Genomic DNA, 23,533 nt, shown 5'->3' on the forward strand with positions numbered 1-23,533 from the left:
CATTTTATGACAGCACAATTTAGTATCTGCTAAACAACTTGCCAAGGATACAGTACATATTTTCAACATACAAGTTATATGCAATATTATGTTTTTGAATTATAGACCTCTGACAAAAAAGAATATGTTAGTCAGATAAGACATTAACAAGTTTAGGGCAAGATGGGAGATCAAGATCTGATGGTCCACTGCATTGAATACAGCAGTGAGCTCAAGTAATACAAGGTCAACAAAGTCACTAGCATCAAAAATATATAAAACATAATGATGAAAAATTAAAACGACAGATTCTGTGTTATGATGATGATGAAGTTTAAAATAGATGTAAAAAAAAAACAAACCACATGTATGTATGTATATCTTCAGCCCTTCCCATGAGAGTTGCACGGATGCCCCTCCAGTGGTCCTCCTTGGGCTCTCGCACTCTGGGGCCTCTGGATGTCTGGGGCCTGGATCTCCTCCATGCCTGCTTCATGCCCTGGGGGACAGGGCTATGGCTCTCTACATCCTCTTGCAGACCATTACATGTAGAAACCATTTGAATACAAGCGTGCTGATCCACAGAGGTGTGCACATGGATGTTCACTGTTCGTAGACTTAAATTACACCTTTCTTGGCTGCTACTTCAAAGCACATTGTGCGCTGTCTGTCCTGCATGCTGCACAACAACATTGAATATTTAGTATTTACTGCTGTTTACACTTAGCTAGATTAATGCAATGGTGTTGTGTTTAGTATGTTGCTTTGGTTTTTTTTTGCTTGTTTTCTATTCTTTCTCTCTCAACAGGTGATCCAGGAGATTTTATTTTATTTTTTCCCCTTTCTCACTTTCCCTCTCCCCTTCTGTTTTTCTTTTCCTTCCTCTTTCTTTCTCCCTTTCCTATCCCTCACTCATGTCTGTCCCGTCTGTAACAACTGAAAATAAAATAAAATAAATAATAAAAACAAAGGTCGATCAAATGGACCAATACGGCAATGCCACGACGATCCATTTGGCAAAATAAATCCATTGGGTATCCTTGTTGGTCTTCAGACAACAATTCTGACGGCTAAAGAACCAAATGGGACAGGCAAAAGAACAAAACAAAACAAAAAAACAAAAAAAAAACCCATGCATACATATATATCTACATACATATACAATACAATGCTTTTTTCCTGTTCTTGTTTGTTTATATTTTCATAATGAAGCAGAAATCCAAAGAAATGTGAAAAGAAAATACCTAAGTTTTAAGAAAGAAAATTAATTACTGGCAAATATGACAGGGTTTGCTCAGGATGAACACTGCCAAGAAAATAAATTACCATGTTTCTACAGATGGTAAGTTTTTTCTTTTCTTATTCACCTGTAAAAAAAAAAAATCATACAAATATACATGCAAACTACCAAGAACAATGTGGGTAAATGATTTAATGGCTTATTAGAAAGATTAAATTTTGACTAAAATGTAACAGAAACAGTGCAGTGTAAGAAATGTCAGCAAATGAATAACAGAGAAAAAAATTAGAGAAAAGGTTTTTATTGACTTATGTTGTGCAGAATACGCTATGACAGAAGAGACTATTAGCTGATCTAAGCTCAAATTCCTTGTAAGTAATACTGAGAGCCGATTTGGAGTTACAGCATCAGAGATTGTGCTTAGTGAAAAATGTACAATAAGATATCAAAAAGAGAAGATAAATCAGCAAAGAACCAGGAAAGCCAAACCTTTTACATGATGTTTTTGCTTTGTTTTGTTTATGGATCTGGGCACAGACAATTTGAGATTATGGGATGTCAGCTGCACTCATCCTAACAGTGTATGCGACTTTTGTTTAGCAATTTCTGTAAATGTGCTGCTGTCTTATCACTTTTTCTACCAAGAAGATCACAGAGGACTTATTTTAAACCAGGCTTTTTCATAAAAGAGAAAAAAAGACCAGCCCAGAAAAGAACCATTGTGACAACAAGAAAGTTCGACGTGCAAAGTAGCTACAAAGGAGAAAAAAAAGAAAGAAAAATATAAACAGCAAAGAAGTTTTATTCTGGAAAGGCTTCAGTCGGTAGCCAGCAGGGTCAGACGCCAAGCCAACAGAGATCTTTGACAAACTCCTTTTTGAGTCAGTAGTTTATTCTGCTAACAGACAAACTGAGCTGCACAGCTTCAGGGCTTTAGTTTAAAAAATTCCACATAACAGTCCTTCCTCCATGGACTCGATATAACAGCATTTTTCAGCTGTGGAGGAACTATTGTTTTAATTGTTGCACTACTACCTGTAGTGAGACACAGCTCATAGGAAATGTTTTCCAGCTACTCTCATCAGCCATTAACATCACCTACAGTCCTCACGTCTAGTTTAAAATCTTTATGCGCTGTAAGTCAAAGGCAAGTGCAAGAAAAGTGCACTATTTAAATACTGGTATTTAAACTCAACAGGGGGCAGGCTTTGTGTTTCTACTTTATTATGATACTCTCTAATAAGCTAAAGTACTTTTCTGCACTATTTAAAACTACCACTTGACTTTGGTGACCACTTATACTCACACCGTGACTACCTTCATTTCCTGTGCTATGACTACAATATATTGTAATTTCTGAGGTCCCACTTGAAAACTCTCAAGCACTTATCAATTTCTTCTTTAGCTGCAGTGATTTGAAAAAATGCTTTATTGAAGCAAAAAGGTTATCCAATACCAAAATCACTAATTTAAAAAAGCAATTGCCCCCATGAACTTAATAGTTGGTTGTGTCAACAGCAGCAACCAAATACTTCTGATAACTGGAGACCTGGAGTGTCTGACATTACTTTACAGGGATTTTGGCCCTGACGTCTTTGCAGAACTGCTTTAGTGCTCCCACACTGGAGGGTCTGTGAATATGAACTGCTCTTTTCAGCTCCCACAACACCATCTCAATGGGGTTGGGGTCTCGACTTTTACTAGCTGCTCCACACTTTAATCTCATTTCTTTTAGGCCCTTTAGAGGTGGACTTGCTCCTTTGACCTCATGTTCTCCTTCAGGATTTTTAGTCCGAATTCATGTTTCATGTTTCCCTGAGTTATGGGAAGTCACCGTGGTGCTAAAGCAGTAAGGGACCTTTACAACATTACAGTGCTTTCTTCTTCTTTTACTGCTATGATGTTCTTTCTGTGGAGTTGTGTGTTTGGAGTATGCCAAAAACACCTGTCAGTAAGCTGAACTGCTTACTGACAGGTGAGTCAAAAAGGCACTCTTTCTCAAAGTTTAAGGGTCATCGCTATCCAACATGGCAAAATTTAGCTGAGCCTCAATATTTTTCTGAGTGAGCAACTGGTTTTTGTCTTGCTGCTCTCCTGTAGAGTCTTTTTTGCCCAGTTTCTATCACAGTGGAGTCATGAACAATGACTTTTTCTCTGATATTGTAAGGTCTTTACCCTGCAGTACAAAGTGCCTTGAGATGACTAATGTTATTAATGGGTGCTATATAAAAGAGATTCATATAAATCGCCCTTTATTAAAGTGATAGAGGCCTAAGTTCCTTGGATGTTTTCCTTGGATCTTTTGTGACTTTCTGGATGATGTGTTCTGGAGGAGGTCAACTACTTATTCGAAGGTTCACTGTTTTTTCAAGCCACATTTCTAGATCATGTCTCTCCCTGAGGATCTGTGGAGTCATAGAGCATTAGAAATAGCTGTTTTACCCTTCACAAACTGGTGTATTTCATTCACCTTTGTCTTTGTTTCTCTTTGCTTTTCTTTCTTTTCTCTTAGTGGTAAGAAGTTTCAGCCAACTTGCTTTTGGAGAAGTAAATTGGCCTGGGTATCTATAATAGCTTTGTTAGTACTTTGTTGGATTGTATTTAAGGATCTGACATGGTTTAGTATCAGAGATACAAAAAAATGATAAGAAATTACGATGGCCATAAGTGTATGTGCCCTGTCATTTATTTTCAAAATCTTACTCAGATACCTTGAAAATAATGGGTTACAGTACGGAAAAGGAGGGAAAAAAGCACAGCTTTGATATTTAAATAGCATTATGTTTTAACTCAGTATCTAAGACATAAGTGTCTGACCTATACATAGTAATTCCACATGGGGATGCTTCTATACATATTATGGGGACCCCGAAGTGTCATCCCTACCATGCACACGCAGCAACCATTAAGTGGTCTTAAGAAGTATACCCTAAGGTGACTTAATGGAAGTAAACATTATGTTTTTCAGTTTCTTTTATGTGTTCAAAAGGAGAAATGCCAATAATACGTTTTACTAATACTGTTATTATTAGCTTCACTTTGCCAGGAATTCCCATTTAGATGAAAACTCTTTTACAAGAAAGATCTGGCTAAGTTATCAGACATGAGTCGTAAACTCAAAACAACTAAAAAATACTCCAAATACAACATAATATATGAAATAAAAATACCCATAACTTTACCATTACTCTGACTCTGTAAACATCAATAACCCACAAACGTCAAAACAGAAAAACACATTTTTGAGTTGAGGGGGCTTTATGCAGGAACTATCTATACATCCTCTTTAACTTCCTACATAAAAGCACAGATCTAGAGATGTTTTCCAGAGTATGAATTTATCAGCTAAAATATGCTTTTTCTAATTTATGCAAGTCTGTGAATATGAACGGAACATGTGCAAAAAAAAAAAACTAACTTGGTTTTTATAGCAATGTTCTGCTAAACTTTAAGACTTGCCTACTGCTCCTTTCTTTGTGGTACAAGAGATCTGAGGGCATGTCCTCTTTTAAGTTGCTCAGATTGGAGACATAGCAGAACACTCCCACAACTTAATTAGTCTTCAACAAGTCCATGCTCTGCTCATACAGCCCTTCATCTTCAGCTAGACTCTTTGAAGACTGTACAGTTTCATTGGGTGTTTCATTCTAGCAGACCAGCTTAGCAGTAAAGACGTGTAGGAAGTTTATAAATGGTTGATCAACCAAAGCTTGGTTTTGTTGGAGGAAGTAAGATGGAGGCTTTTTTCCAGGGTACGTCTCCTCTGTCACCTGGTTGGCCTTTTTAGTGAGAAGTAGGCCACAGCGAAGATACAGGTTTTATAAAATCTATCAACTGCTCAGAGAGGTTTAATGGAACAAGAGAGTGACAGTTCCACTCATTCTCATTCATTTGGCAACGGAAGGCTGTCATGTGTTTGATAAGGTATTTCATGAATTTTTTTTTCAAACTTCATTAATGGAAATATTTCAAAGACAAGGACAAATAGAACTTCAGGATGGAATCAGGGGATCGGGAGGCATCTAAGGAGCCAGCCACATTTTCATAGCACTCTGGATGACACTTGAAAAGACCATTCTCGAAGGGCTGTCATATCTGTTTAGTTTTTTAAAAATGAAACTTCATCTTGGATTAGGTCAAAAAGACTATGACAGGTGGTTGTCACAATCAGCCGGCCTTGTGACAAATAAATCTTTTAGAATGCATGAGACAATTCAAACAGAGCTTTCAGATTAACTTTAGAAGAGATTAAATGTGACAAAAACAATTTCACTTTTTTTAAACATAAATGATACATTATAATAGTGAAATTGTAAATGAATAAATAAGTTAAATAAACCAAAAAAAAAATGCTTTTTAGCATAATATTTATTTTAATTTTTTTTTTCCTTACTTTGGATTAGTTTGAATTTTTTATCTATTACTTTTTCTCTTTTATTGGTGTATGGTTGTCACTCAGTACATAGTTTTCCCCTTGGACTCAATATACTGTGAACGTGATACAAATTGATTTTGACGGGCAAAGTTGAAAAAAAGGTGCACTTGGTTTGCACCTGTATGCAGCACTAGCTCAGAATGGGACATGGGAACACTTATAAAACGGATTCATTTATAAATTATAATTGATCAAAATGAATAAAAATTCACAAAAACACACTGAATGAGCACATTGAACTGCACATCTCTGGAATGGTTATTCACTTTTCTGAAGATCATCTGTTGTTGCTGACGTTTATTTCATATTCTGTCGGCTATTGCAGCTTATCATCTTTATTACTACTAATAATGATTAATTTAAATATTTAAATACTTTGGAAAAGCATAACAGCCTAGTTTCAATGTAGAAAAGTAGTGATTATAAGTAAAGTTGCACAATGAAAATTGGATTTGTGTGTGTGTGTGTGTGTGTGTGTGTGTGTGTGTGTGTGTGTGTGTGTGTGTGTGTGTGTGTGTGTGTGTGTGCATGCGCAAGCATGCAATTACAATCCAACTTCTTTACATGCAGACAATGCTGTCTCTCACCAATAAAATTGTGCATTAATTTAATGTAAGCTGTGTCATTAAAATGAGGACAAGCTGTGTTTAATGTTGTCTTCCAGAATAAACTAATATTGCTTGACTGTTTTGGATCATTAAAATGTGGTAGCAACGCAAATGTAATATTATGTCAGAGTCAAAAAGTGTCTGCCCATTTCCATTTCTGTCCAGCCTTCCTAAAACTCAAATGACCAACTATCAGAAGAAGGAGAGAACCAAAAAGATATGTCTCTTCAAACAATTCATAATGTTGTGATACATTTTTCTTCTAGTTGAGAGAAGGAGCTTTTGTCCTTAGACAAAACTAGTGACTTTAGATTGTGTATTTGAAAATGAAGTAGTTACACCCAGTAGTGGAAAGTAGCAACAACATTTACTGCAGTGCTGTGCAACTGTTAAGATATTTTTTCCAAGACGAGCCCTCCCCATAAAACTCTTTGCCATTTATGCATATAGAGTACAGTCTGCCAGGAGTCAGGCAATCAGCTTGAGCTCCATTGCATTATACACACATAACATGCCTCACTCTCCTCAAATCATATATCAAACACACCCTCTCATTATAAGCTCCAGAAATTCCCATCTATACACTCATAAGTATACAAAATTAAAGTTTGGCATCTGCGCCAAACTCCTCCTATATTCTTTCTGCTGCTGTAATAAATCATTTCAAACATAAATGATCTGACTGAACTACAAATTAATTAGTAAATTATTAAATTCCTGGCCTATCATTTGTCACACAGTGAGCCTATTTGTTCGGGCCTCTGGACTGTCACAGTGCCTAACAATCATCCTTGACTACACACAATAAAACCACTGACAGGTAGAGTGAATAACATTGATCATCTATTTGCAAAGCTATGTTCTGCTAAGAATTCCTGTCTTTCATGTTTATGCCATTGATGTGTACCACCCACTGCCACAGCCAGTGGCATTCCCCAGTGTCAGTGGTCTCCCCCTACAGGACAATACCCCCACCACACTCTAAAAGTTGCTCAAGACTCGCTCTAAGGCCAGGGTACATAAGGCCTGGGGACCAGAATCTACCTGGCAAAGACTTCAATCCAGCCCATTGGATGGCTTTGGAAAATAGGAAGGAGGGCATATATTTTGGACTCATACTACACCAAAGTAATTAAGTTATAGATTTCTGTATTTTAAACATTTACTTCTTACAATTTAAGCCAAAGAGCCACACTGAAAGATTTTTTTCATCTACTAATACTACAGCAGAATTTCTTTATCATGTAGATAATGTGAAATGCACCCTTTAAAATGTTCTTCTTTTTCTTAAGTGTATAGTTTAATTTCCCTTTTCTGTGACAGAAAGGGGAGTTTCACTGGTTCGGCCCACATAGGATCATAGGTAGTGTGCTATACGTGGCCCATGATGTAAAACGAGTTTGACATCCCTGCTGCTCTAAGGACATCAGGTCTTTTTTCACTTCGAGGTTTTGATCCAGTTTCCAGACTTTTAAGACAGAACATCCTTAAGATATCCTGAAGCAAGTGTGATCTACTGACGCCCAACAAAGGAACCTAAAGAATGCGCTGCCAGTGTCCTAAAAGCCACAGGACACCCTCAGAGGTCATGTGTCTTTTAAAGATGTTCAAACAATTTTCATTTAATCTCACAATGTTTGGTACGATGCTGCATATGATAATCCATCAAAATTTCTAATTTTGTAATTATTCCTCCAGCAAATTTTATGTAGGAGGAAAACTTTTCATTTAAGTTGATATTATAAAGAAATGCAGATAATACTTCCATACTTTGACTTCTTTGCTGCCTTCTTCAGATAAAAAAAGTTAACTCTCTGGTTTTTAAACTATGTATATGTAAGTTGCATATTTGGGTATGGGCGGTTGTATAATAGAGAATTTTTTTTTCTAAATTGTTATGTTGAATTAAAGCTTCACAAACCAAAAGCCAAAACACACCGAGTCAAGCTGGAAAAACTTCCAAGAAGGCTTTTATAATGAATGCTCCAATGTCTGGGTTGTAGTATGATGAGTCAGTGGAGACGGAAGGAGCAGAATGAGATGTTTGGCAAAGCTAGAGCTGAGGGAGCAGGAAGACGACGGACTGATGTCTGAGGCTTGGCTAATGTGGAGTGAAACCAGAGTGAAAGCAGGTAGGCAGGTGGAAGTTACAGTAGTGGAACTGGAATGGGAACGCAGAGCTAGGCTGGCAGGTGATGTCATTAAGAAGCCTAAAAGCAAGAAAGCAGAATTAGACAGAATTAGATGCACATACACACCCACACACACATGCACAAAACTGACTGAACTTAGTATCTCTTTTAGCCTACAGTAGTTGGCAGAACAATCTGGTGGGAATGACTGTAGAGCCATGATAGATCTCCTGTGGGGTGGTGATTAATGGGCTACAGGTGTGTATGCTGATCGAAGCAAAGCAAGAAATGCAGGAAACTAAGAAGCCACACCTCCATGCAGAAACACACTTTTTTAAAAATTCCTCAGTTTGTACATTCTTAATATCTTTCCTCAGTTCTTCTCTTCATATCTTTTTCCTCTTAGACCAACAGGAGAGGCAGAGGGAGAGACATGATGGAAAAGGAGTTCAGGGTAGGAGTATAATGTAATATTCTTGCTTCTGTGGTGTGGTAAGTTTATCTATAATAATAATAATAATAATAATAATACATATACATATACATATACATATATACATACATACTTTCATGCATTTGATGTGAAATGAAGACAAACAAGGGCTAACAATAAAGCAAATCTATAAAGATTAGTTTTCAACAGCCACTTGAAACAAAGCACTAATTCTGCCAGCTTTACAGGCTGAATGAGGCTCTTCCAAAGTTCCAAAGAGCTACAATCTTAAAAGCATTGTTGCCTCTGGATTTCAAATCCAGATAAGATGATTGGAAAGGTTCACCATTTGAATAAGGTCTCAGCAGCCCTGACATATATAATATAGGTGCCTGACCATATGTAATTAGCTTATGTGGTTAGGCTTAACACAAATGTACAGCTGTGTATCATCAGCATAGTAATGATAGGATTGCTATGCTATGGTTTAAGTTGTTACTTAGATTACATTTGGTCCAAGGACTGAACCTCGGTGGACCCCGAGGGAAGGAGGAGCAGATTTAGACATAGCTATTAATATGAATTCAGAATTGTCTGTCAGATATGATGAAACCCATGTGAGAGTAGTGCCAGAGATGTGACACATGTAAATAATTTGTCAGTTACAATGTCATGACCATTGGTGCCAAAGGCTGCAGAGAAGCAAAACTAAAATTAAATATTATAATTGAATAGGAAAATCATTGGTAATGTTTTGATGCGTGCTCAATCATCCAGGTAAGTAAATCTCCAAAGGTTGATTCTGTTCATCTGGACGTAGCGTTTTCAGTGGGAGAAACGTTTCATCACTCATCCGAGTGACTTCTTCACTCTCAGCTGACTGCAGGTTTCCCCAATCTTATAAACAGTGCATTTGCATAATGACTGAAAATAGCACTGCTGGAGGAACAATGGGCTGGGAGGTCAATTCCTTCATCATAATTATACAAATTCTCATGACCGTTGATCAACAACCACTGATCAAAGGCCACTTATCAATGGCCATGTATACCATTCACAGAGAGTTTGGGAATGGCTGCAATCACAGCATTGTAAGATGGTGACAGATGTACCCTTAGGCCCCCTCCTCGATTCAGAGATGGTCTTTCCCTTTTCACGTAAATGACCTCCTTGACTCCGCGCTCAAACCAGCATTCCTCCCTGTTGAGGATGTGCACATCCTCATCACTGAAAGAGTGTCCACTGGCCTGTAGGTGTAAATAGACTGCAAAGTCCTGGCCTGACGAGGTAGCTCTTCTGTGTTGTGCCATCCGCTTCGCCACAGGTTGTTTGGTTTCCCCGATGTATAAATCCTGGCAATCCTCCTGACACTTAACAGTGTTAAGTGTCTGTTTGTGTTGGGAGACCCGATCCTAGGGGTGGACAAATTTTTGGTGCAGCGTGTTTTGGGGTTTAAAAGCCACAGAGACACAGTGTTTAGAAAAAATGCGTGTCAGCTGTTCTGATACTCCTGACACACACGGGATCACAGGTTTTCGCTTAGGAACAGAATCAATCTTTGGAGATGTAATGTTTAAAAAATATGGCATCATCTGTCAGTTGTTTTGTTAGCTCAATCCCTGCTGTATTTGTTTTTTTTTTGTTTTTGTTTTTGTTTTTTTTAGATGCCATATTAAGGAAACAATAGTCATTACACTAAAACATGCTGGGTATATTATTAAATTAAATTCACATCATAGCAGAATGTAATAAGATACATATACTGTATTTTTAAATCACACTGGTATACACATGGACAGTGAAAGGCAGAAAGTTCCTTTTCAGCCATGCAGCTGATCATCTTGAAAAACTGAAACTTGCTCATAGAAAGGAACATCTAGGTAGAGTTCTCCTCTTGCCATGGTTTGTATATTCCAACAGTGTTTCACACCTCTCCTTGATTATAGCTCCTTCAGAATGTTTCCTATCTCCTTTCTTCTCTCTCCTCCAGATGCAGTTTAAGAATCCTTCAACCTGGCATAACTGAGATTGATTTCCGGGTCACAGACAGGAGTACGACGGCTGAGAGGAGAGACAAAAAACAGAGAAAAAACAAAAGCCCACAGAAAGGGGCTACAAGACAGACATTGAATTTACAGGGAGAAAAAGAGTTCAGTGAGAAAACAAAGTGAGAGGTACAGGGCTAAAAATGAAATCCGATTTCTAGTGTCAAATTCTGCATCACTCCAAACTGTAAAGCTCAAATATACAGTTAAATTAGCAATAAAGCACATTATTTGAGTATATACTCAAGGTAGAGATTCTGTTTAATTATTCTTATACAATTTGTTTACCTAAGGGGTAATTGTTTCAACCTGCAGTATTTTCCAATAATGTGGCTCTAGTGGCTCTGTGAATCTTCAACTGGGAAAAGCTATCAAGCTGGATATTTCAGGAGACTACATTCTGTGTTTACCTTTAGTCAGACACAAAAGCAAATGTTTAAAATGGAAAATCAGAGAGCTGTCACTACTTGCCCAGCTGCTGATACTGTTTTGTCTGAGTCATAGTTTCTTTCTCTCGCTAGTATGAGCTATAGAGCCATAGTGGGCGCGTGGATGGAAAACAGCCATGTTGAAATTATCCTTCAAAGTCACTCAGTGACTCGTTTGGGATGTTTGAGCTTCACTGTGCAGAATGATGTACTGCAGAGTTTGACACTCAAATGCTCTTTTTTACATCCGTCGGCTGAAAGTGGAAAGTTTCTCCTAAGTTCACCTAAAATGTGACTTTTGGTGAACTTTTAATGCCTGAAGGAGTTCAGCTTGACTGATGAATGCTTGCATATTCATAGGTTCTGAATTTTTTAGTCAGGTGGAGGTGTAAATGCCATTTTAAAAATTTCTAACTAGCTATGTGAAGATTTTTAATGTAAAAATATCCGACAAAAATGACCATTTTAAGTGCATTGGGTGTTCTTATACAGGTAATCCTCAGTAGCTTCTTGGGGGAAATGTTTTGGGAATTCTTCCAACAAGTGGGTCTAATCTTATCTCACGAATAAAAAAGATAACATAAAATAACAATAAATAATTTATCTATCAATCCTCCAGTAAAATCTCTTGCAATTTTTTTGGACAGAATCAGCTTATCGCCCCTGCATTTTTACTTTTTAAATCTTATATCAGGCTACATGTTGCTCTGTAGTCCTGCAATCCTTGTATAGTGCAGTTGTAATCACTGTTGATTGCATGCAGTTTCTGCAGGTGTCAGTATGACTGTAGCCGGTAGGAGGGACTTGATGCTCCAACTTCTCATTTTGTGTCTCTCTGCTCTCTAGCCAGTCGTCCTGGTCCTGCTTGGAGAGAGGCGACGACGACATCAGAAGCACGGCATTAAGGGGAACACCATGCATCGTGTGCTGTCAAGACGAGTGGACGCTCACATTTTTTCGCTTTGTTGTTTTTGATTTGCGTTATTTTTGTTGCGTCTTTTCTTTCTTTCCTCCCCTCCTCCTCCTTTTCACCCAATCTCTGACGCGCAAGGACACTACAGCATCCATCCACGGCAGAAACGCTCGCATAGAGCATCCTCTGTATAGACGCACCAACCATCCTCCTCCTTCCTTCCTCCCACTCTCCTGCTCTTCTCTTTTGTCGTTCTGTTCTAACCCAGAGGACATCGGGACCTCTTCTATTTCCCCACTTTGCCCGGAGACATGGATCTATGGTTTCATTCGATCCGGATTTGCTGGTGGAGGGTTTTGTTTCTGATGAGCATTTTCCAGGACTATCTGAGCTCCATGCTGGACTGCCCGCCGACCTGCAGCTGCTCTCAAACAGAGATCTTTTGCAATAAGTCCGACAACGGCAGGTTTTTCCCTTTACTCGCCCTGCAAGATACTGGGAGCAATGGGACCAGCGTTGACATAGCGGAGTTATTCAAAAACATCACCTCTATGTAAGTACATTGTACGGATTGTGCCGTGCGTTTCGGAATCATTGATTGATCCCATTCCCTGTATGTTGCTTTCTTTGCATTGATCCGACTTGTTGGCTGATATTTTTTTTAATTCTTAGACTTTTTACACTTCTATTGGTCTCCTTAATGCCCAAAGATCCCCAAGCCATATTTGATAAATGGTCTTGAATGGAGGGTAAATGCGCTTGTTTTCCCTCACGTGCCCAATTAGTCGAATCACTTGCAGCTTAGCAATAAATTGCTCGGTCTTGAACCTGGGCAATGAATGTCGAATGTGTCTCTCCCCCCATCCCTAGTGTGTCCCCATAAAGTTGCTCCTCCGCAGCGGCACCGCAGGCCTACACGTCCAAATGACAGAAGGATGTTGCGGAGAACCTCACACCACCCATCCGCTTGATTTCCGTCGTCATGTACAGCAACTGTTCTGACAGATTGTGCTAAATGAAACAGAAGTAAATGGCGCAGTAAGGTCAACCAGTTACATTTTGAGCCCGCATCCTCTGAGAACGACGCGACCTGACAAACTTTATTGTGTCCAGATTATGCGGAGCGGATTGGGATGTGAAAACGTCACTTGTGGCTTTTTCTCTCCTTTCCACAGAGATGGACATGCAGAAATATTGGTTTCATAAAGGCTTTGCTCAAAAAAGAGGCGCTATGTATGATGACGGCAGACTACCCCCCCTCCTCCTCCCTCTCCTCTCCACCACCACCCACCCACACACCCCCAGAAGTACATTCTCATTCTGCATCCTACACCCCCTCGCTCTCCTCTCTCTCCCTCTTTCTCTCTCGCTCTCTTTCCCTGGCATCGATCCTCCCTGCTAACATCAAAGCTTTCTTTCTTGAAAAGTCAGGGGAGGAAGAAAAAAAAGCCGAGCTCGGGCCTTAAATAAGACCTCTGGTGTCGATGAAGCTGATTTGCATATAAAGTAAACATCTCCCGTTAACGCACTGGAATTCCCCGCACGGTTTCCTCCGCGTCGTCTTACGCCACAAAGGACTTTTGCTGTCATCAGTTTTGGTATCCCGTTTACCCTTTATCCGTCTGAGGCAGCCAACTTATTTTGTGACACGGTTCATCGCTTCCCCGTGCCGCTAGAGGGTAGCCTGGTACCCTCTATAATCTGGGAATCAAGTGCTGTCTTTACAACACAGGAGTCATTTACGTGACTGTTTTATCGGGGGTACTTTTTCTGTAAGGAATAAGCACAGGTTTAAAGCTCGGCTGTATTAAAAGGAAAGGAAGGAAGAAAGGGTCAGAGTTCACGGCGCACTAGTGATTAGTGTGACCCTCGAGTGACCCTCGTATAAAGATTTCCTTGCCGTGAAACCTGCTCGTTTCACATTTATCTCTCCTCTCATCCACTGAAGTCAACAACCTCTTAGATTGCCAGTTAAAAATGCCAAATATTCAGTTTATACCAAGCACAAAGTCACGCATTGATCGACTTTTTTGCCTTTGAGAAAACCTAATGCAACTGACCCAGGACTAATTGTGCATTTCATGGCCCCTGGCCAGCTGGCGGCTTTTTTTTTTTTTTTTTTGGCTGCTCAGTATGGATGGCAACCTCCACTAGCACCACCAGCAGCTCAGTAACAGCATATCAGCATATACTGCCCAGTGTCACATGAGCTAACACGTCTGATTTAGCTGTGCATTCACACCACGCAGCAACAATAATTAGCTATTTAATATATAGTAATTACTTTGTATTCAAAGATTGTAATCATTTATGTTAAAATGCTACAGCACAATCATTTATAGCATCTCTACAAACATGTATTACCATAAATGATGTTCAAAGCTCAATGCTAATTTATTATCTGGCCAGAAGGTGTGACCTTAAAAAATAGTAACTGGTGCATTGTAATAAAGAGCACTCAGAGACTGGGGCCACATAAAATCCACGATCCCTTCTCTTTGCAAGTGGGGAGATACATGTGTTTTGATGACATGAATTCTATTTCATTCATCTCAGGAAATATTCAGAGGTGAGGGGACAATTTATGGAGATAGAAAGCTAGAGTGAGGGCTCCTAGCTGGAACTGTGGAGGGGATGGGTGGGTGATTGGCCAGCCAAAGAAAACTGCCAAGTCCAGATAATAGTTTTCCCAGTTCTCGCACATTAGAAATTCATCACAAGAGGCATCACTGCTTGAAGTGGATAAGATAAGGCCTTGCTGTTATGCTTGAGGGGGAAAAATGGTTCTCTGAGAGCAGCTGAAGCATTTGACGGGTTTGTGTAAGTGTGGCTCTGAGCACAGGTGCGTATTTGTTTTCAAAATCCAATCAGCTTTTCCACCTCGAGTGATGACCAAATGTCATCACTCGAGGTTTGTAAAGTGTGGTTTGTAAAGGAGAGGCTAAAGTGTCGGACCAATCTCTATGGTCATTACTGCGCTGTCAAACTGCTAAACGTCTCCAATGTATACTTGGAGAAAAATCACCCTTGCAACCTCCCCATCTCTTGCGTACTTAAGCTGATCCTTAAATTCAACAATGCATCCATGCAATCACTGTCATTACTGGAGTTGTTGCAAAGCGCTGAACTAAAGCCGTATTTCACGGCAGACATTTTGGCTTGTAATTGCAGGAAAAGCACAGACTTCAGTTATATTAATGATGCGTGCATTGCACTTAGAGATGATCCTGGTATTGTGCATGCTGGCTGACTAGGACAGCTTATAGGAACCTGTATTGTAAATGGATAATTAACGATGTCTTTAATTCCATGGACGCTTGTCCTGCTGTGGCACAAAATGTCTGTTGTGAAAAAAATCTTTCAATCAGTTTGCCACTGTGAAGGTAAAAGTGTGAAAGGTCCATCTTTGATTGTGTGATAGTAATCAACCTATGATCTTGCTGCAGTTTCAATGGTAGTAGAAACGTATTCCCAGTCTTAGTTACAAACAGTTCATTAAGATATGAAAATGATATGAAAATGAAAACCGCAAAGCCCTAAAGTGCTGAAATGTGATGTCTGCTGTGCACAAGATAAAAGCACATCATCTGAAGATTTTTTTTGAAGCATCCGCTTTAACGAAACCGTTGGTATGATCTGAAATTTTACAGATAATTACCAAGTTCCCTATATCTGTTTGCAGTGTTCAAGTGTAGCATTTTACAATTTTCTACTTCACTTACTTAAACATGAGGGGAGAAAGGTAATGTTTTCCAGATTCTCAAAATGTAGTTTAAAGTTGAACTGCTTTTATATGGGTTTATGGCACTGTACTGTATTTTGCATGTCTTAATCCTGTACGGGTTTAGTATTTGTCCAATTCAAACATCTTTAAAGACATATAGCACATGTAGATTAAATAAGACGGCTCTGGTGTGTAGAAAAAACCTACAAAAAGATTTTTTTAAAAACCAATTTGACTCTTTCTCCTCTGTTAAAACAAAACTCTGCATATTTTTGTATTTTTGGCTTAAAAACTGTATAAATAGAGGTACTTCATTGAAACTTCAATTGTCAGTGAATAGTGATGAGCAATTTTAAAGTCAACCACCTAATTCTGTTTTAGTTCTCCTTTAGCCCATCTTTAGACACCTTCAAGTACAACCAAGACCTTTGTGTGTCCTGTGGTACCTGATACTGGGATCCTGGCAGCAAATAATTTCCCATGGGGTGAAACCCAGCAATTAAGATGTGGTTAAAATACAATCTTTCGACTTGATAGAGTTTTACAAAAATATTCCACGAACTGTGTAGGAATTAAAAAAAATTTATGCACACGGCCTCATTTTCAGATGCTCAAGTATAATTGACAAACTAGCTAAATCTCGTTTCTTCCCATGAAATACTCTGCCAGGCCATTACTGTGGCCACATTCAGTTGCTGCCTTTTGGTGGGTCTCTCTGTGTTTAGTTTGGCATGTTTGGGTTGAGATCTGGTGTGTGACTTGGTCTTTGGAGAAGATCCCATTTCTTTGCCTTTAGAAACTCTTCGAGTGCTTTTGCAGTATGCTTTGAATCATTATCCATTTGTACTGTGAAGCACTTTCCAATCAGTTTTGCAGCATTTGACTGATTCCGAGAAGAGAGGATAGCCCTGTACATTTCAGAAATCAACTGTTTTCTTTAATATGCAATAAACACTATTGACCTCCACTGCCAGGCCTCCACACTCCACTCGCTGTACTTTTCTCTTCCAATCATTCTGGTACAAGCCAATCTTGGTTGTCCAACAATTTTCTTGGACACGTTTTCCTGGTGAAGTCTAATCTGGCCTTCATGTTCTTGGGTGTAACCAGTGGTTTCATCTTTGTTGTAAGCCTTTTGTATTTCTATTCATGAAGACTGTCCTGATTGTAGACTTTGACCCTTGAGCATGTCCTTGATTTGGCTATCTCATCCACTTGAGTTATCTTATGGTCTTTTGGATTTGTTGGTTTTGCAGAGCTGGCCAGTGCAATGGAAAATGGCCTGTATTTGTATAGCGCTTTTACTAGTCCCCCCTAGGGACCCCAAAGCACTTTACACACCCAGTCATCTACCCATTCACACACACATTCACACACTGGTGGAGGCAAGCTACAGTTGCTTCTTTTTAAGAATGTACCAGATTGTTGATTTGATCTCTCCTAACCTTTTTGCTATCTCTCTGGTAGGCTTCTTTTGGTTTTTCAGTAAATGATGGCTTCCTTGCCTTGTATTGACAGTTTTTTGGACCTGATATTGAGAGTTCCAGTGAAAAACGAAATGCAAGTTCAACACTCGAAATCAATTCTACATCTCTTATCTCCTTAACTATTCCTGGATTTGTAAGAGAACAGGCCACACCTGGCCTTCATGGTTTTTTTATTTTATTTATTCAGTTACTTATCTTAACAGATCTCATTTTAAGTAGTGTAGAGGCCTGGTTATTGTCGTGGTTGATTTGTGTGCCTAGAACTGTTCCTGAACAGTTTTTTCAATGTGTTGGGGTGCATCGTCTACCTTGGCAGACTATTGACTTGTAGTGTTGTAGTGTACCATTAACTGGCTGGGACCCACCCAAGGGTCCTAAATAGAACATATCTTTGTAATTGTGGGATTTTTCTTTTTTCTTTTTTTTTTTTTTTGAGATTGCAATTTTCCATTAGAAGCTGCATATTACGCAGTGATTGAGAACGCGTTCCTATGGCACAATTGTGATACCATTTTTATTGGAGGTCGAGACTATAAAGCTGATAAACTGTGTATAATTGAATTTCTTCACAAAATAGCAGCAAAAATCCCTTCAGTTTTTCATGGATAGGTTTCAAACATCCACACGGAGATTTAAAACGTGTAATATTTGTTTTAATGTCACACCATATCATGATGTCTTATGATGTCATTCAAATGCACATTTTATGATGGGTTTTTGTTTTTATTGCTGGCAGTCATGTTGTCTCGTGTGAACGTAAAAAATCCAACATCCTCTATTTGCCTTTGAAATGAGAAGCCTCTTCCACAAGTATTATAGCATCAGCTTCTTTAATGTCAACTCTTTCTTCAATCAAAGAGATTTATGTGGATTGTAAAATTGCCATCTGTTTATCTGCAAAAAAACTGTGAGTCCCGCACTCTTAAATGATTTACTGTTTATCTGCTTTGCAAAATGCAGCTTGAAGTTTATCGTTTAATATCTCTGAAATCTATAGGAATGTGTGTAGTCTCATTTTCAAAGTCGAAAGCCCTTCCATCATAATGTTGTGTTTATCTTTATTAATCTCGTTACTTGCAGCAGGGGTCACTTTTAAATGTAATAAGCTGCCATCTCCAGTATTTATTTAAAAACTTTATGTGGATACTGCCTTCTTACTTTTTCAGTTTTTAAAACAGCACGGCTCAGCTTTAAACTATCGATCTTTGGACAACTTCAAGTACACATGAAACCAGCTTACAGATGCTGCCAAAGAAACCTGAATTATACAGCAAGGTCTGCTCAGGTGGCTTGTGTAGGCTGCAAGTGTCCCCTGGTTCAGACACTGTGTGTTACTGCATTACATAAACTCAGCGTTTTCTCTACCTCTTGTAGCTCATGTGCAGCCCACAGACTGTGTAACTGTAGCCAATAGCAACTTCAGTCCAGATATATCCGCTACAGAGATCTTGTGTAAGGCTTCTGAATGGGAATTTGATAAGTGAACATTTGTAGATTTTTATTGAAATCGTTACAAGTGGAGTATGTTCTGTTCAGCTGAGCTTTTGGAGTATCAGTTGAACCCATATTGAAAAAGATCTTGTACATTGAATCACCTGTTTTGAGGGGCACTCCAGCATTTTAGGGTTTGGCTTTCCATTATGTTGGAGGACTTAAAGAATGATTAAAATCAAAATCATAAGCAACGATCTACTAAATTTTAGCTTGTACTACTAGTTTAGCTCCAGAAATAGTAGAACATCCGTTTCCCATATTACAATTTCCTATTATGTTTCATTAGACCTTTGCTAAATGTCGTGTCTCTGCTTCCAGACTTACTGACATTTAATATTTGTCTCAACATTATTATATCAGCTTTCACATTCTGCTTATATCTCGTTGTGAGGAGTAAAGTAATTTTTAAAAAATGGATAGAAAAGAATGTTTTTATAAAGTTTGCATTTTTTTGTCATGGTCAGTGCATTAGGACTAAACGTTTAAAGCAGTTTGTCCCAAATCATTTGGTACAAGACATCAGTTGTTTATCACCTGTGAGCTGCTAATACTATAGACGCTTGTAGGTGCTCAAAAAAGGTAAATGCTCAGCACCCACACCCAAAAACCACAATCTGCATCACTAGGTAATATAAACATTTGAAACAAAAAAGAAGGTGTACATCTTAGCAACATAAGAAATTTACAGGAAAGATCAACACATGCACACTACAGATTGTTCTCAAGTTAGCGCAAGCCTGAAATTGATCTGTTTACAGGATATGATAGGGCAGTTTGTATGAGTTTCACTACTTTGGTGGTTCCAAAGTTTTCACCCTGCCACATTCACAGAACTGCAACCTGTAGCTATTAGGGTTATGTTATGCTGATTTTAAGAAAAAATGTATAATTTCCTTAATTTTATATTTTAATATTTAACTGGATTAACTATTACAGTAATAATAGTTAATAATTAGTTAGTAATATTTTTTTGCTTTAGTGATATATACCACAAGTTTATTTTTCAGCCTTGCAGCTCAATTTAAAGAAGTAGCATTAGTAAAAGATAAGAACAATATCCATGATGGGAAACATGAGAACTAACAGGAAATCAAATGACGTTTTAGACATTTTATAATGTTGTCTGCTTTATTTTATAAAAGCACCCTTGAATACTACAGTTGATGAGTTTCAGATGTTTTAAAAATTACTTTATATTTATGTCTGTTTGGAAAATGGTAGATGACTACCTGTTTCCAAGATGCAGTAAGCTGGAACAAATGTCATAGGGGTTTATAACTCCCTGTAATACGGAATGTCAGATGTATGCAGTGGCGTAGAACGGTACACACCTTCCTTCTCACTGAGAAACTCCTACCTTCCTTCCCCTCCTTAATTCTGTCATATTTATTCATTACCTTTGGACGTTACTCCTCTTTACCCACTTCTTTCTCTTTGTTTTCTTTGTGTTGTGATGTTTTGATGTCTGTTTTTCTGATGCCCAGTTCACCTGACTCTGGTTGTAATTTTGATTTATTTTTCTTTGTCATGATCATATTTCACTTTGAGGTTTCCATAATATTGATTTTGTTTTATTATTTAGGACTGAGAATCATTTTACAAGCTTGCTGAGGCTTCTCTTTGTGATCTGTGTTGGTATAATTTGAACACACAGTTAAATTCTGCCTAAACTTCTGTTATTAGCATATGAAGAACAATGAGCAGAGATTTACACCTGACACCAGCCTTGGAAATCTACTCAGCAAATATCACACTGTATTATATTACCGCACCATTTCTGCACCGTTACTCCCGATTTCTTCGCAAAGTGGTTGATTCATTGACTCATGATTCAACAGTTGATTTTTAAAATATACATATTAGCATGTATTCTTTAGGCTTACTACTTATTCCCAAACCTTCCTTTCTCCAACCTTTGTTTTATATTACATAAATTAGGCAAAATTATATGAATTTAAAATATTATATGAATTGTTAAATATACTGCGTACATTGTTTATTTAAATACAATAAATAAAATAAAATAAATAAACTGTGCAGTATGGAGAAGAGAAGACAGAAATGTGATATCTGAGTCTTAAAAAAAGTAAAGCAAAAGTACTCTTACGTCATTTTCAGTAATATTAACTACACTTTTTTTTATTACCATTTGAAAATAACCATGACGATTTAATGAATCACTACAGGGGTCTCGCTTAATACAGTTCCTGGCCACACTCTAGACACAAAATTTCACAATTACAAGGATCAAAGTATAAGTACAAAATAACAGAAAAAATGATCACAAAAACTACTAAATTAAGCTCTTACAGTATAACAGTGTGCTTGCTGTTGTAGAGGTGTATAATATTGCTGGCAATGTTCTAAATGGCTTTAATTCCCCACTGCAAAACAAGGCTGTGCATGTCCAAGACTAGTTTGTTTTCAGTTAAGATAACTGCTATCACCTGAATAAGAATCTATCATGGATTTTTTTTATCAAGTCTCTTTAAAAATAAAGTCACGTGACTGCTGATGATCCTCTGCAGTGTTTGTTTGTTTGTTTGTTTGTTTGTTTTGTTTTTGCAAGCAACATTAAGAAGATTGCAATATACCTTCAATTGGGTTTGGGGCTGACACTATCCCAGCTGACACTGATCAAGAGTCTTGGGTCCAGTCTGGACACATTGTCATCTCACCCTTCATGCTCAAATCCACACCTGCACCCATTTTTTTCAACATGCATATCTTTGCACTTTGGGAGCAAACTGGACAACCCAGAGAAAACCCACACAGACGGAGGACGAACATGCTAACTTCATACACGTAGGCCCGAGGCATGTTAGGACCCTGAGCTAAACCATTGCAAATGGTCAATATAGAGATTTGCTTTTTGGTGTTTAAAACAGACGCACAAAAAACGGTGCATAATAAGTGGCCTGGTGTCTGATTTAAGAGGCTGCAATCTGCCCACTCAGCTACAAAAATAACTTCAGTATTTTAAAAGCAATTGCTGCAGTGGCTGCAGCACTCGGTGAAAGTACAGTAGCTGCAGCATAGATACAACAAGGAGGACATTTTGTCTTCTTTTCACAAGGGGCCCATTCAGATTATTGCTCTGTCATCAGCTATGAAATGTCAAATGAAGCTGTTTGCTTTGGGGGTTTAGGTGATCTGACAACCTTTAAAAAATCTTTTTATACCTTCAGGCCTGCTGTATGATCATCAGCGTCATTACCATTGATGCTGTTTAACCACCCAGGGCAGAGTTGCTAACACACGTCCTGCCAATTGGTCCTTACGATACAGACCCCCTGCTGCCTCCGCATTGCGAGGCTCACCTCAGGCAGTGCACGACAGGCTCCTCTGTTATAAGCATATCATCAAGTTTGCATGAGCCTGTCTTTGTGGAAAGTAGGTCACGGCTGCCATCTGAGAATTGGGAGGAGAGAGCGGCGCTTTCGTTCAGATCCTCTGCATGCAGAGTTTCTGTGAGAAGACCCGGCCATGTGGCTGACCCAGCTTCTCCCACGCCCCCACCACCTCAACTCCGGCATCTGCAGGCAGCCCTTGCGCCTTAAAAGATGCATACTAATGAAGCACCTTCCCCCGCTTTAACAATCAAAAGATGCATTGAGGATAGAGGGGTGAAAAAATACTGAAGGCTCTGCTGTTTTAGCCAGGATTAGAAAAACCCTTTAAAGCCTTGCAGCAGCGTTCCAGAGGCTTTCTGTTGACATTTAGTTGAGCTTCTGTTTTCTATACAGCAGATTATGATTCAGTGTCACCACTGTGTGCAACAGTTTATGATGTCAAACTTGTGAGATCATCTCTCTACCTATTTAAACTGAAATTTGTTCCAAAGTGGTATTTTTTTCCCCCCTTTTTTTAAATCAGTTTACATGCACTGCTTTTTGCTGTTTTATTTATTCCTAAGGTTGCTTTGTGAATGATCACTTGTAAGGAACGCTTATCAAGCACCTGCTCCTCTCAGATATCTACTTATGAACACAAGACAAGTCAGTTTTATGTCTAATTAGGTAACATGAGCTTTACTGAAGCTTTATTACAGTTATTCATGTTTAAACATGGTATCTGCAGGCTTAGTGAAGCTACATTGAAAGCAGCATTACTGCTAATTCCTTCTTCTGCGTGATATTGATGGATGATTCATAGTGTGGGGAGTTTGTGTGATGGTGGCGGCTTGGAAACTGTCTTCTTTACTCTCTGTCTCTCTCCTCTCTCCTTGGTACTTCTCTAACCAAACCCCCCCCCCCCCCCCCCCCCACACACACACACACACACACACACACACACACACCATTCATTTCCTTAGAGATAACCTCCTCCCAGGTGAGGATGTATGTCTGACCCTCGCAGTGTCCATCACAATGTGTCGGCTCCTGTAGAAATGCCACCTTCCTTCCTTTTCTCCCGGAACCCTAATAAGGCTTCTGCTTGTTATTCATGTGGGATGTTTAGTGTTTCAAAAAACATCAATCATGTATTATCAAGTAGGATGAGTCACCCCACTGTCCTCCATGTCAGCGATGACTGGCAGAGCTGTGTGAATAATGCAGCTGTCTCGATTCTCACTGAGCTTCAGCCATGTTGTCCTACACGGTGCGCATGTTGA

At 38.8% G+C, this 23,533-nt stretch overlaps 1 protein-coding gene across 1 annotated transcript in view; it reads left to right on the plus strand.

The window, feature by feature from the left end:
• Positions 1 to 12,524: 12,524 nt before the first annotated feature.
• ntrk3b (neurotrophic tyrosine kinase, receptor, type 3b) overlaps positions 12,525 to 23,533 on the plus strand; it is a 227,489-nt gene continuing 216,480 nt past the window's right edge. Inside the window, exon 1 of the mRNA XM_085351927.1 lies at positions 12,525 to 12,766. Coding sequence (XP_085208053.1) covers positions 12,525 to 12,766 — 242 coding nt within the window. The remainder of the gene's footprint in view (positions 12,767 to 23,533) is intronic.

The sequence above is a fragment of the Diplotaxodon limnothrissa genome, linkage group LG1 (assembly GCF_057381915.1).
Source record: "Diplotaxodon limnothrissa isolate DT_005_m linkage group LG1, D_limnothrissa_male_GT1.1, whole genome shotgun sequence".
NCBI classification, from domain to species: domain Eukaryota; kingdom Metazoa; phylum Chordata; class Actinopteri; order Cichliformes; family Cichlidae; genus Diplotaxodon; species Diplotaxodon limnothrissa.